Source organism: Lethenteron reissneri, chromosome 54, assembly GCF_015708825.2.
Source record: "Lethenteron reissneri isolate LAM-NWPU_2019-01 chromosome 54, ASM1570882v1, whole genome shotgun sequence".
Taxonomy (NCBI): Eukaryota; Metazoa; Chordata; class Hyperoartia; order Petromyzontiformes; family Petromyzontidae; genus Lethenteron; species Lethenteron reissneri.
The window spans coordinates 4,913,017-4,927,428 of record NC_083832.1 but is presented as its reverse complement, the minus strand read 5'-3'; the positions used below and the strand labels follow the sequence as shown (position 1 = coordinate 4,927,428).

General features: G+C 58.5%; 1 protein-coding gene across 1 annotated transcript in view; it reads right to left on the bottom strand.

Annotated features, from left to right (window-relative positions):
• Positions 1–622: 622 nt before the first annotated feature.
• LOC133356470 (uncharacterized) overlaps positions 623–14,412 on the bottom strand; it is a 61,104-nt gene continuing 47,314 nt past the window's right edge. The window contains exons 3-13 of the mRNA XM_061574001.1: positions 8,888–9,503; positions 7,869–8,221; positions 7,500–7,549; positions 6,093–6,433; positions 5,842–6,009; positions 5,155–5,220; positions 4,046–4,636; positions 2,213–2,346; positions 1,845–1,979; positions 1,220–1,315; positions 623–719 (exon numbers count right to left, since the gene is read on the bottom strand). Coding sequence (XP_061429985.1) covers positions 623–719; positions 1,220–1,315; positions 1,845–1,979; positions 2,213–2,346; positions 4,046–4,636; positions 5,155–5,220; positions 5,842–6,009; positions 6,093–6,433; positions 7,500–7,549; positions 7,869–8,221; positions 8,888–9,503 — 2,647 coding nt within the window. The remainder of the gene's footprint in view (positions 720–1,219; positions 1,316–1,844; positions 1,980–2,212; positions 2,347–4,045; positions 4,637–5,154; positions 5,221–5,841; positions 6,010–6,092; positions 6,434–7,499; positions 7,550–7,868; positions 8,222–8,887; positions 9,504–14,412) is intronic.

Genomic DNA, 14,412 nt, shown 5'->3' with positions numbered 1-14,412 from the left:
CGTCGCCTCGAACCGGCGGCCTGAGCGGTGGTGTGGGAGGCGAGGGGGTCGAGGGGAGGTGAGGGGAGGGGAGACGAGGGGAGACGAGGGGAGGGGAGGCGAGGGGAGGGGAGGCGAGGGGAGGGGGTCGAGGAGAGGGGAGGCGAGGGGAGGCGAGGGAGAGGAGAGAGGGGGGAGGCGAGGGAGAGGCGAGGGAGGGAGGCGAGGGGAGGGAGGCGAGGGAGGCGAGGGGAGGCGAGGGGAGGCGAGGGGAGGGGAGGGGAGGGGAGGCGAGGGGAGGCGAGGGGAGGCGAGGGGGGGGAGGCGAGGGGAGGGGAGGCGAGGGGAGAGGAGGTGAGGGGGAGGGGTTCGAGGGGAGGCGAGGGGAGGCGAGGGGAGGCGAGGGGAGGCGAGGGGAGGGGAGGCGAGGGGAGGCGAGGGGAGGGGAGGCGAGGGGAGGCGAGGGGAGGCGAGGGGAGGCGAGGGGAGGGGAGGCGAGGGGAGGCGAGGGGAGGCGAGGGGAGGCGAGGGGAGGCGAGGGGAGGGGAGGCGAGGGGAGGGGAGGCGAGGGGAGAGGAGGTGAGGGGGAGGGGTTCGAGGGGAGGCGAGGGGAGGCGAGGGGAGGCGAGGTGTTGCGTGAGCCTCACCCGTGCCGAGACTTCTGCAGCACCTCGTTGTTGCGACGCTGCACGGGGCACTCGGTCTCCCGGCGCGCGCACGCACATTCCACGCGATACGCGCTGTCAAACACACACGGTCACACGCGCTGTCAAATGCACGTGGTGACACAAACGGTCAATCTCACCACATGTTCACACACGCACAAGTCAACAACCACAAACCGCCGTTCACCACTGAGTGGTGGTGACATCACTACAATGCTTGTGGCAGGCTAGGTGCACCTTGAGGCCATGTGAACTGGTAAAAGTTAGCTAGCAGGAAATCACGGGACAGACCGACTGAGATGACTGGCAGATGCACCACCTGTGCCAACTTGCTGAGTTTTAGCCACTGGTGCGCTCCACTCATTGTTGTGAACTTGCTCCTCTGTTCTTTGTTGCCGTTGGGAGGGTGACTCCCAACTGGACGGCAGCGTCTTTCACTTTCGGGCGTGTGGGAGGCTCCGATCCGGCAGTGGATTGGTTGTGCTTGGGCACTGCCGAGTGGGCTGGGACCGGTGTGTGTGTGTGTGCGTTGTCGCCCGTCTGCCCACCCGCCCGCGTGTCTCCGTGATCCTCACCAGCCACCGTAGTCAAAGTCGAAGGGGATGGTGATCTCCGAGCCCTTGCCGATGAGCGCCACCGAGTAGATGCACAACCGGATGACGCCCTCTCCACTATGTGCCGCACCTGGAATCGCGTACAAAGACAAAGGTGCCCGACCACACCCCCCCCCCACGTAGCATTTAGAGACCGTTGGGGCAAATGCTGTTAAGCGAGCACCTACAAAGGCCGGCACGGCACGAGAAAGGAAGGCGTGGTACTTGTGTGGAGGCCGGCCGAGTAATCCTCATGGGAGGCCCACGACTGATTCAGACCTCTCTCGCCGCTGAATCTTATAGCCGTGGCCGGGAATCGAACTCGGGTCAGAGGGTTTCTTATCCCAACAGGACCACAGAGCTTGGGAAACTGTTGGCGCCCGTTTCTGGCTGCGTTCACGTTTGTCTGTGGGTTTCCATCACTCACCCATCTCTCTCTCTCTAAGTGGCAACACAAGCTCTGCAGTAGTTCATTTATACGTTTCTGTGGAATTAGCAGCGCGGTAATGCCCCAGACTCGGCGTGCCCCCTCGCTCGCTCGCTCGATTCAGGAGCATCGCAGCTGCAGCGTGAGGAACGCGGGTCTGGTGGCGGCGACGTTGGCAGCGTGGGGTGGAGTCGCACCTCGGCGTTGGGCGTGCACGAGCGGCGGATGAATCGCGCGGCGTTGCCGAAGGTCCTCGCGTCCACACACACGTCCACGCCGTCGCACTTGGAGTAGAAGAGCACGAAGGGGTACGGCCTGCGCGCGCGCGCACGCACACAGCCCCATCTAGCCCTCGCAGCCCGCGGGGGGGTAGCGCTATCCAGCCGCGGCCTAGCCACTGCCGCTTTAACGGGCCGAGCCGGCGCCGTCCTCTCGCGGTCCGGCGAGGCGGCGATCCGACGGCTCCGGCACGCGATCCGATATTGGCGCTCCGCTTCCGCCGCGAGGTCGCCGGGGAGCGCGGAGGGCACGGCCGCCCCTCCCGTCGCCGCTCACTCTTGAAGAAGTGTCCGTTGGCCTCGAACTGCGTGCTGAGCATGACGACGCCGCGGTACTCGATGACGAGGAGGTGCGGGGGCAGCGGCCGGGCGGCCGTGACCCACGCGGCCCAAGTAGAGCGAGTCTGGGACCGCGCGGCCTCGAGACAACGGCGCACTGCATGCGCGCGCACGCACACACATGTCAACACACGCACACACAGGTGAACACACGCACACACACACGTTAACACACGTGAACACCCGCACACACACACGTGAACACACGCACGCACGCACACAAGGTGAACACACGCACGCACACACACACGTCAACACACGCACACACACACGTCAACACACAAAGATAAAAAGATCCCCCGTATAGCCTGAACAGACTGTAGGGGCAAGTGCTGTTAGCGAGCACCTATGAAGGCCGGAACGGTACACGAGGGGGTGGGTGGCCAGCACCACGCCCGACCGCCTTTGTCTCCCTAGTGGCGATGTTTACACACCGCACCAGGTACTCATTTAAGGCTGAGTGGGGAGCGGTGGTGTAGCGGTTAGCGCGCTGCGCTATAAACCTGGCGACCCGGGTTCGATTCCCGCTCACGTCAACACACGCACACACACACACAGGTGAACACACGCACACACACACGTCAACACACGCACGCACACACACAGGTGAACACACGCACGCACACACACACGTGAACACACGCACACACACACGTCAACACACGCACACACACACAGGTGAACACACGCACGCACACACACACGTGAACACACGCACACACACACGTCAACACACGCACGCACACACATACGTCAACACATGCACGCACGTCAACACACGTGAACACACACACACAGGTGAACACACGCACGCACACCCACACACACGTAAACACACGCACGCACGTCAACACACGTGAACACACACACACAGGTGAACACACGGACAATAATAACAGCTGCGATTCGCCACTAAGTGGCACTGATGTAACCACAGCACTTGTGCCAGGCGAGGTGCACTTTGAGGCCACGTGAAGTATCAAAGGCTCGCCGACACACGAATAAACGAAGACAAAGATTCCCCCTTTAGACTTTAATAAATCGTCTGTTTTGGGCAAGTGCTGTCCACGAGCACCGATGAAGGCTGGCATGGGGGTGGTGTGGCCAGCACCATGCCCAGCCACCAGCACCATGCCCAGCCATCAGCACCATGCCCAGGTATTCGCCACTGATGTTGGCCACGAGCGGGAATCGCGCTTCTCCATGGTCGAACATTGAATAACGAGCGCCTCTCTAGCAGCTGCTACCCAATCAGGGTGCAGAGTTCGTAGCGCAGCACGCTAACCACTGCACTACCACTCACTTCCATAGACACAACAACCGCCATTCGCCACTAAGTGACGGTGACGTCACCACGGCGCTTGTGCCAGGCCATGTGCACCTTGAGGCCACACACACAACCGCACAAAAGACAAAGATCCCGCGTATAGCCTTAACAGACTGTAGGGGCAAGTGCTGTTAGCGAGCACCTATGAAGGCCGGAACGGTACACGAGGGGGTGGGTGGCCAGCACCACGCCCGACCGCATTTGTCTCCCCAATGGCGATGTTTACACACCGCACCAGGTACTCATTTAAGGCTGAGTCGACCTAGGGGAGGCCTAGGACCGGTTCAGATAATCGTCACTGGTGTTGGCCGTGAGCAGGAATCGAACCCGGGTCGCCAGGTTCATAGCGCAGCGCGCTAACCGCTACACTACCGCTCCCCACTACACACACACAGGTACACGGGCACACACATGTGCACAGGCCCCCCACCACCAACCTGTCGCTTGAGAGAGACGAGCACGCAGTCCGAGTCAACTTCGCGCTTCTCCACCTCCCCATTGAACCCCTCCACATGCCCCGCACAGCCGTCAGGGTCCTCTTCACCGTCACCGCCGCCACCACCACCACCACCACCGTCATCCCCACCATCGCCGGCTTCACCAGCATCATCAGCAGCAGCATCCCCTCCACCGTCCTTCACTCCCGGAGTTCGTTCGCTCCACCTCCTGACGGTGACCGCGACCGCCCCGTGTTCCGCGGGGACGCCGCCCGGCTCGGTCCCCTCCCCGCCGATCGACGCCCGGCGCCCGCCGCCGGTGCCGGCGTCGCCGCCGTCCACGGGGGAGCCCTGGCGGCGCCGCAGCAGCAGAGCCGAGCGCAGGTCGGCGCTGTAGCGGTTCGCCAGCGCCTCCTCGTAGTTCTCGGCCCACGAGCGCACGCGGTTCCGCCAGTCAGCGCCCGAGTCGTCGTCGCACCCGCCGGTGCCGGCGGTGGAGGAGGACGAAGAGGAGGCGGAGGAGGAGGAGGCCAAAGCGTCCGTGGGAGTCGTGGGGAGGTCTCCGCCCGGAGAGGTCTCGCCTGCGACGCTCTGATTGGGCAGTGGCGGAGAGAGAGGATCGCGTTAGGCGATGGGCGACCATGGCCGACAGGGGCGGCCCGGACGCTCAGGCGGATTCTAAACCACCAACGGCGGACGGGGCACGGCGTAGACGGGAGGCACTGGCGGCCGATTCGTCAAGATATAAATCTGCCACGTACATCTCAGAATATCGCCAAATTCAACCTTGACCGCAACCACCCTCTCGCGGTCGTGCTTGCCATCGCTACCATCGCAGGCGAGCGACAATTCGCCCACACGGATTCCAGTGTCACGCTACTCGGCGTCGCGAGTCTCGTCTGTACCGCCCATCTCGTCCGTACCGCCCCGTTCGTCCCGTAAGCCTCGTAGGGACGACTTCACGAACCATGGGCATGCGGTGTAAGAATAACCGATCCTTCCACGGATGATTCTACGCATGTGCCGTGGGCAAAAGAGCCAACGTGTACAGTCGAACGCCACAAGCCTAGCCGTCACCACAGCCACCCTCTTCGTCAGCGATCCGTCACCTCCGTCGCTCTAATGTCGCGGATGCCGCTCTCAACGGCCGCATGGCTCGATTTGACCTTTGACTTCTAGGGTGCCAAGCCGCATCACAACGAGGCCTACAGTTGCATAGTCTAATCAACCCACGCGAGTGATCGCCTCTCTAACAATAGCTGCATCTACTGACAAGGTCGCTGCACTAGCGCGGGTACACGCTCCATGTGAATGGTGACTTATTGTCATTTATAAGGATATTTATTGGAGACACGTGCTCACCTTTATTCTTGCAGACTTGCGTAGACCTTCTCTTAATGGCTGTGAAATAAATAAAAAACATCAACGGTCAGCAGACTCCACGTAAGTAACATCATCGCACCCGGGGCTACGTGGAGGCCAGGTGCTACGTGCACAATAACCGTGTTGACAAACGGGCGCATACGGAGCCGCTAATCACGGATCGCACGAGTTCAAATCCGGGCCAGGGTTGACTCGGACCGTCATTCCTCGGAGGTCAATAAAATAGGTAACGCTTTGTGGGATGCCACGAGCGGTTTTCCTTAATTGGCCAATGGAGATGCGCACCACCCCATCGTCATCATCATCGTTCCTTCTTGGCCGATTCACAAAGCACCACCAAGTTTGGCTGTACCAGAACGGGCGGGCGCCGTCAACGCGGCGATCGCACACGTCCGTGCGGCTCCGGTACCGACCTTCTTGGCCCGCGCCGCCGGCCGGCGCTGCCTGCCGACCGCGCTCCGCTTGCGCTTCACGGCGGCCGCCGCCGTCATCGGCGAGAACGCCTTGCCAGCGCCGTCGCCGCCGTCAGCGCCGTCGCCGCCGTCGCCGGCCGCCGCCCTCCCCGCCGCGCGCCCGCGCTCCTGAGACAGCGAGCGCGGGCGCGCGGGGCCTCGTGCCGCCGCCGCCGACACGGCCGCCCCCGCCGCCGCCCCGCTGGCCCCGCCGCGCCGCCCGCAGCAGGAACGGCGCGATTCGCCATGAGCGTGAGTGTCGTGGGGGACTGCTGGACTGCCGTGTAGGACACCGTCATGCACGCGGGCAGCTCCTCCTCCTCCTCTTCCTCCTCCTCCTCGTCCTCCTCGTCCTCCTCCGCCTCCTCTTCCTCCTCGTCGTCGTCCTCCTCATCCTCCTCGTCCTCCTCCGGCGGCGGCGCCGCCGTGGAGCCGGCCTGCGCCTGCTGCTCGGAGGAGTCGCGGCTCCTGGCGCCGACGCCGCCGCTTGGAGGGGAGGTGGGGAGGGGCGGCCGTGGGCCCGGACGGCACGCGCGCTGCTCCCCCGTCCCGTCTGGAGTCCAAGCACAACCACAACAACAACAATCACAACCACAATCTCAACAACAACAATCACAACCACAATCTCAACAACAACAATCACAACCACAATCTCAACAACAGCAATCACAACCACAATCTCAACAACAGCAATCACAACCACAATCTCAACAACAGCAATGACAACCACAATCTCAACAACAGCAATCACAACCACAATCTCAACAACAGCAATCACAACCACAATCTCAACAACGGCAATCACAACCACAATCTCAACAACAGCAATGACAACCACAAGCACATCACAAGAATGATGACAAGTCGGTTCACACACAGCATAAACTTGTGCTGCCTACAACACACAGCTCCCATTTATACAGCGTGTCCCAAATGTCAGGACACGTAGGGTTGTTATATTTTTTTAACAAATGTTCAAATTGACTTTAATGCACGCACGAATTTTCTTTTGAAATGGATTAAGGATTTTATGTTAAGGTTACAGGTGTAATCTTTGAACATTCATCAATTATGTTCCGTATCAATTCATCCAGCGGGAGACTGACAGAGGGCCGTAGAGGCTGCATCGACCTAGGGGAAGCACACACGAGGTTCAGATCGGCCACGTGGTATTGCGTGCCATGACCTGAAATCGAACCCAGGTCAAGTGGAGCAGAGTGTAACCACCGCAAAGCTGGTCACAGCAAGCAAACAAAGGCCAAGATCCCTTGTGTAGCCTGAAGAGACTAAATTTCGATTTGAAGCTTTTGTGACTGCAGGGATTCATCTTCTTGGTTCTTTCGGTAAGGTCACGTAGAAGATAATATAATTTTTAAAAAACATAATAAATTAATTCTCACGACGTTTCGGCCACAACGCTGTCTCCCCGACAGACATGTTCTTCACCTGAGGATGGCTGCTTGCGTTGTGGCCGAAACGTCGTGAGAATAATTTTATTATTTTTTATTTTTATTATTTAATTATTTCCCTTCTACGTGACCTTACCGAAAGAACCAAGAAGATGTTCATATGAGAACAGACAAATTGCACGAGGCCGCCACGCAGCGACTTCCTCTTACCGGGAGAGAAGCCCTTCCTGTTGGCAGGCTGCCTCCTCTGCCGCAACACCCTGCAAGAACATCGTCACCATCACCATCGTCGCCACGCTCACCACCACCACCAACACCCACCATCACCACCATCCCTCAAATCCCCGTGACCTCGTTGCCAGCGCTCGGTGATAAATTCCACAGCGAGCAGTGCACCACGCTGCCTGGGGGAACGGCTCACCACCCAGTCGCCACCAAACTCGCAGATGCTCCACGACCCAAAGAACTACGACAACTATCGCCGTCGTGAGCCGCGTGATTCATCGCGCGGCCATTCAATTCCCTCGACAACAACAACGCCCCGCGCAGCGATGACGACGACGACGACAAACAACGTACCCAGCGTCACTCTGGCTCCACGACCCTCCCAGCGACGCTCGCCTGCCGCCCACGCCCGGCTGCTGCTGCTGCTGCTGCTGGCGCTGCCTCCTCTGCAGTGTGGTGGGGCTGGAGAACGAGTAGCCGCCGCTTCCCTGCACTGTCGCGGCCCACGCGCCGGGCGCCAGCGGCGCGCGCGCGTGACCGTACACCGCCTGCGCTCCGTGCGGCGGCTGCTGCTGCTGCTGCTGGTGGGGAGAGGAGACGGCGCAGCGGGGGGCGCAGGCGGGCAGGCGGCCCCCTCCCTTCAGGGGGTGCAGCGGCGGAGGGGAGGCCGGGGGCGTGGGCGGCGGGGGGGCCCCGTAGTTGTGGTCCTGAAAGGGACATCGACGCCGACACGGCACGCACGGTGAGCACGATGGCCATCGCTGAAACCGACACCGCGCGCGGCCCCCCCACGGCCCCCCCACGGCCCCCCCACGGCCTCCCCCACGGCCTCCCCCATGGCCCCCCCACGGCCTCCCCCATGGCCCCCCCACGGCCTCCCCCACGGCCCCCCCACGCCCCCCCCCATGGCCCCCCCACGCCCCCCCCCATGGCCTCCCCCACGGCCCCCCCCACGGCCCCCCCACGGCCTCGTAACCTCACTGCCCTCTCTTTACAACGCTGCACGAGTTGACCGCGTGTGGCCCATGTATGTTTGTTTCTGCAAAGACGAAGAATGATTAATAAATAAGCAGACAATAGACTCGTGTTTCAGATATCTATCTATACCCCCCCCCCCCCCGCATAAATAAAATCCCATCAGCCACACGGACTTCTGGAAGTGATTTTTTTCTCTCTCAACAGAATTGGTTTAATACGGTTTTGACATTCAGTGCTTCATCCAGCAGACGTGCTTCAAACATTGCGGGTGCACTACCAATGCCGGACCTCAGAGTTAATGATGAGTCCCTGGCGCCCCCTTGCGTCACACAGAGAGCGTGGAGGGGAGTGAGGTGAGAGGGGAGAGGTAGTAGCGGCTCAGCGCCGGGCCTCACCGTGTAGGGGAGGCCGAGGTATCCGTGCTGCGCTGCCCCGACACTCATGCCGGCGTGCTGCTGCTGCTGCTGCTGTCCCCGCACGACAGCGTGCTGCTGCTGCTGCTGCACGGGGCCACTGTGCTTCAGCACAGCCGACACGCCGCTGACGAACAAGTGCTGTGCCCCCGCGCCGGCGTGCGGGTGCTGCACCAGCTGCATTTGCGGCACGTGCTGCACCAGCTGCGCATGCTGCACCTGCGCCGCGGCGTGCTGCGTGTATTGCGCAGCGGCCTGCGAATGTTGCACGTGCAGCGCGCCGGCGTGCACGTGCTGCGCCTGTTGCGCGTGCTGCGGGCCAGCGCCGCCGGCGTGCTGCGCCTGCTGCACGTGCTGCGAACTGCCGAGCGGGTGCAGCGCGCCGGGGCCAGGGTGGGCGAGCTGCGCTACGCCCGGCGGGTGCAGCGCGCCGGTGCCGAAGTGCGGGTGCTGCGTGCCGGCGCCCGCGTGCAGAGAGCCGGCGCCGGCGTGCAGCGAGCCGGCGCCGGCGTGCGGGGTCGTCCCGGAGCTGCTGTGCGAGTGCTGCGGGAGGGTGCCGGACTTGTCCACCACGGGGCTCGCTTCGACGGACTCGGGCCTGCGAGCGGCACGGTCGAGCGTCACCGAGAGAGATCCATCTCCCGCCCCCCCCCTCCCTCCCTCCCCCGCGTGCCCGGCACGCGGGGGAGGGAGGCGGCAGAGCCAGCGCCGCGCCCGCGCACCGCCGTGTCTCCCAACTCGCCGCTGACCGCACGCTGTATCGGGAAGTCGTGTCTCGGCCGAGTCAACCCAAGAGATGTCGGCTATGGCCGGGAAGCGACCTCACGCGGCGCGTGACATCCTGCGGCCGCCCGCGCGCCGACTGTACCGTCGCTAGCACTCGTTTTAGGCTGCATCGACCTAGGGGAAGCACACACGAGGTTCAGATCGGCCACGTGGTATTGCGTGCCATGACCTGCAATCGAACCCGGGTCAAGTGGAGCAGAGTGTAACCACCGCAAAGCTGGTCACAGCAAGCAAACAAAGGTAAAGATCCCTTGTGTAGCCTTAAGGGACTAAATTTCGATTTAAAGCTTTCGTGACTGCAGGGATTCATCTTCTTGGTTCTTTCGGTAAGGTCACGTAGAAGGGAAATAATAAAACAATAAATAATAAACCATTCCAATATAAATTAATAATATACTAGATTAATAATATATTTTGCTTTTTTTTTCCCTTCTACGTGACTTTACCTTAAGAGACTGTTGAGGCAAGGTGGTGTTAGCGAGCACCGACGAAGACTGGCACAACGCCCGAGGGGGGTGGGTGGCCAAGACCACGCCCGGCCACCTTTGTCTCCACAGCCGTGCCATTTAGTGCATTGCACAAGGTACTCATTTGTGGCCGAGTCGACCTAGGGGAGGCCCAGGACCGGTTCAAATGTTCGTCACAGTTATATTGCTCGTGAGCGGGAATCAAACTTGGGTCGCCGGGTTCGTAGCGCAGTGCGCTAACCACTGCACTAACACACGCTCACAAAGCTCACAACACGCACACGCTCACACACACACAGCAGTGGGTCGTGGTTGGCAGCCTGGTCACGTACGCACACACACACGGCGAGGTTCTGGCCGGCACCATTTCTTGGGGCTGCTAATTGAAGTGCACGTGTACGGGCCCCCCACCCACACTGAGCATCAATAATGTGTGGGGGGGGGGGGGGCAGGGGTGGAGGGGAGGGGGCGGCTAGGAGGGGCAGGGTGGCTGCGGCTAGCTCTGCCAAATTAGCATTCACCAATGTCAGCCACGACTCTCATCTCTCCCGCGCACGCGCGCGTGCGTGCGTGCGTCCGTCTGTCTCTGCGTGTCTGTCTGCGTGTCTTTGTCTTGTGTGCCCATGATGTGCCTCCGAGTCTGTGTTGCGAGGAGCGGTATCGTAGCGTTTAAACGCGCTGCGCTACGGACCCGGCGACCCGAGTTCGATTCCCGTTCACGGCCAACGTCGGTGACGAATATCTGAATTGGTTCTGGGCCTCCCCTAGGTCGACTCGGCCTCAAATGAGTACCCGGTGCAGTGTGTACCCCTTAGTAAGGGGAAGACAAAGGCGGCTGGCTACCCACCCCTCGTGTGCCGTGCCGGCCTTCACAGGTGCTCGCTAACAGCATTTGCCCCAACAGTCTGTTTAGAGCTATCTGGGGGATATTTGTATTTGTCTCTCTGTTACTAATTTCAGGCTAAAACGACTGAGAATAAGTTAAGGATTGGTTCAAACATTCTCCACAATTATTTCCCGTGAGCCAGAAACTAATGCGTGTCGCCGGGTTTATAGCGCAGTGTGCGAATCACAGCGCCACTGTTCCCCCATGTACGCACAAAGACAAATCCAAAGATCCCCCGTATAGCCTTCACAGACCGTTGGGGAAAGTGCTGTTAGCGAGCACCTATGAAGACCGGCACGGCACACGAGGGGTGGGTGGCTAACACCACGCCCGGCCGCCTTTGTTTCCCCAATGGCGATGTTTATGCATCGCACCAGGTACTCATTTGAGGCCGAGTCGACCTAGGGGAGGCCCAGGACCGGTTCAGATAATCGTCACTGGTGTTTACCATGAGCGGTAATCGAACCCGGGTCACCAGGTTCATAGCGCAGCACGCTAACTGTTAAAATACCGCTCCCCACACACACACACACACCACCATCACTACTACACGGCTTACACACACACTCGCATACACACACAGCCCTAAGTCATTTTGTGAATTATTTTTCTACAAATAAGATTCCAAATTCTGTGGATATTTCAACCTCCAGGGTAGATAAAATAGCAATCACTTTGTGGCCAAGCACCCTCCATAAGACTGTGGAATTTCCACTGATGCTCAGGGTCACCAAGAGAGATGAGCAGGTTAACGTTTGTTTGTAGAATTGCGTTCCACGATTGTCATCATCACATAATCATTGCATCCTCATTGTTGTCATCATTACCAACACCATCATAACATCATGCCAGTAACTTCATTACCATGTCATAGGACCTCCTTTGCCAGTACCAAAATATGAGAATAGGTTTTCCCCTTTTTTTCTGGCAACAAAACAGGTGTTAAGATGTTAAAACACCAAACTGAAACCTTTTACAAGGAATCATGTCTGCATTAACCACAATACTTGTGGTCAGAAAGAATGCAAACAAAAAACACGCTCTGATAATATATGCATTGTCTTTGAAACTGATTGGTCCACAGCAGAGACAGCTTTCTTTTGAGCCTCGTCTCAAATGGTGTTAGACCAGAGGACGTCAAAAGGCCATGAATATCACGTCATTATCACCATGAGCAACCCCAATCATAATTACATCATCTTTTACATTGCCATCATCAATAATCACGATAGCCATCATCACATCAGCACCATGACACCTACACTGCCATCAACATCAACACATCATCTTTGTCACCATCATCATCAACAGCTCCACGGATGTTCTCGCACTGTGCCGAGGAGAAAATGCTTGCCCTGTGGGTTCGGCTGGTGTCCGACCCCTGACCCCTAACCCTGAACCACTTGGGGGGGGGAGGGAGGTTGGTGCAGGGTCGTCAGGCACGAAACAGCTGACACCTCCTGGCAACTCCGGGCCAACGGTTCCATTCATGAATGCCCTCTCCTGCTCCCCGACTTGCATTGCTTGTTGTGTACATCCTGCCAGGTCTGTTCCATCTCTTTGGAAGAACGTAATCAACCAGGCAGGGTGTTGACTGTTACGTTAGCCGACTCTCTCTGTTGTATTGCATTGTATTTATAAATTTCGATTTAAAGCTTTAGTGACTGCAGGGATTCATCTTCTTGGTTCTTTCGGTAAAGTCACGTAGAAGGGAAATAATAAAATAATAAAAATAAAACATAATAAAATAATTCTCACGACGTTTCGGCCACAACGCAAGCAGCCGTCCTCAGGTGAAGAACAGGTCTGTCATCCCGACAGACCTGTTCTTCACCTGAGGACGGCTGCTTGCGTTGTGGTCTGTTGTGGTCTGTCTTCTCGACAGACCTGTTCTTCACCTGAGGACGGCTGCTTGCGTTGTGGCCGAAACGTCGTGAGAATTATTTTATTATGTTTTATTTTTATTATTTTATTATATTTATAAGTTTACTAGGTTTGTTTTCTCTTTCATTTGTACCCGATGATGATTGCTTGCGTTGCGATCGAAACGTCGTATGCTATTACTTAGTTAATTTTCGCTTTCTACGTGACTTAACCGAAAGAACCAAAGAGTAATTCCTGCAGTCACGAAAGCTCCAAATCAAGTTTGTTCAATCCCGTTCGTCCCTCTTGGAATAAAGCTCCGTCACAATAATATTATTGTTGTTGTCATTGTTGTCAATCGCGTACAGCGCTCTGTCATTCTGCTCACGGATGACGGTCTCTCCACACGTCCATCAGTGCGGCTTGGAGACGGCGGAGGAGCAGAAACAGCTCAGATGCCACATGGGGTCACTAATTTGATCCTCAAGACGCAGGATTAAACGGATCGATAAAGGTCTTCATTAACGATGTCCACGAATCGAGGAATCGTTCAAAGCCCACCAGTCAAAGTGCAACCGCCACACAAGATGAGTTTTAGTCGTTATCCGTCGTCATGGTTACACGTGGCCATTTCAATGCTGGATGAAGGCCTTCCCAGGCCGTCGCAAGCTCTCACACAGCCTTGAGACAATCCACACAGCACCTGCTCACGATAAAAAAAAATCTATTTATTCATCTCGTTTGCCCAGGTAAATCCTGAGTCTCAAGAGCCGGGGGGGGGGAAGGGGCCCTTCCAAGTTTTATGCAGCAAGGGACGGAATTGTTGCTGTGTGTGTGCGATCCCAATTGGGAGGAAATCGGAGAACCCGGAGGAAACCTACTACGCCGGAACGGAGAGACGCCGGAGTCGGGAATGCAACCCAGGCACTTCTCGCCGTGACCAGCGCGCTGCCTGAGCATCTCAACGCAGAGTGCACCGACGCGGTAATGGAATGACCGTACAAACCATTACCCTAATTACCACGAACAAAGTAAGACGGTGGAGGGAGAGACGCATGCACGGACACAAAGGGGGGGTGGGTGGGGGGGAGGGCACACAATCAGTCACAGAGACCGCGGCGGCCGGAGGTATTAGCGAGCGCCTATTTAGGTCAGTACTGCACACGTGCTCACGAGCATCACGTCTGCCCCGCCTACTTTGTCTTCCCCGTGCTCACACAGGCACCGTGAAACGTGGGGAGGGTTTTAAACGGCGCGGGAAGCAGCCGCGTCTCAAAGACATCACCGCAGCCACGCAGGGGCGGTCGGCACATGCACGTCCCCGCGGAAGCCCGGTGAAAACACCGGGAGCTGAGGGGCCGCCGTTTTCCAAAACCCGCAACTCTAACTGCCCTGAACCACGAACCCCAAAGCCGAGCACTAAAACCTAACCCCCTGCATCCCCAAACCAACAAAACCCCGACCAGGGCAGTGCTACGGGCCGGCTGCAGCTCGCCGCTCGTTAC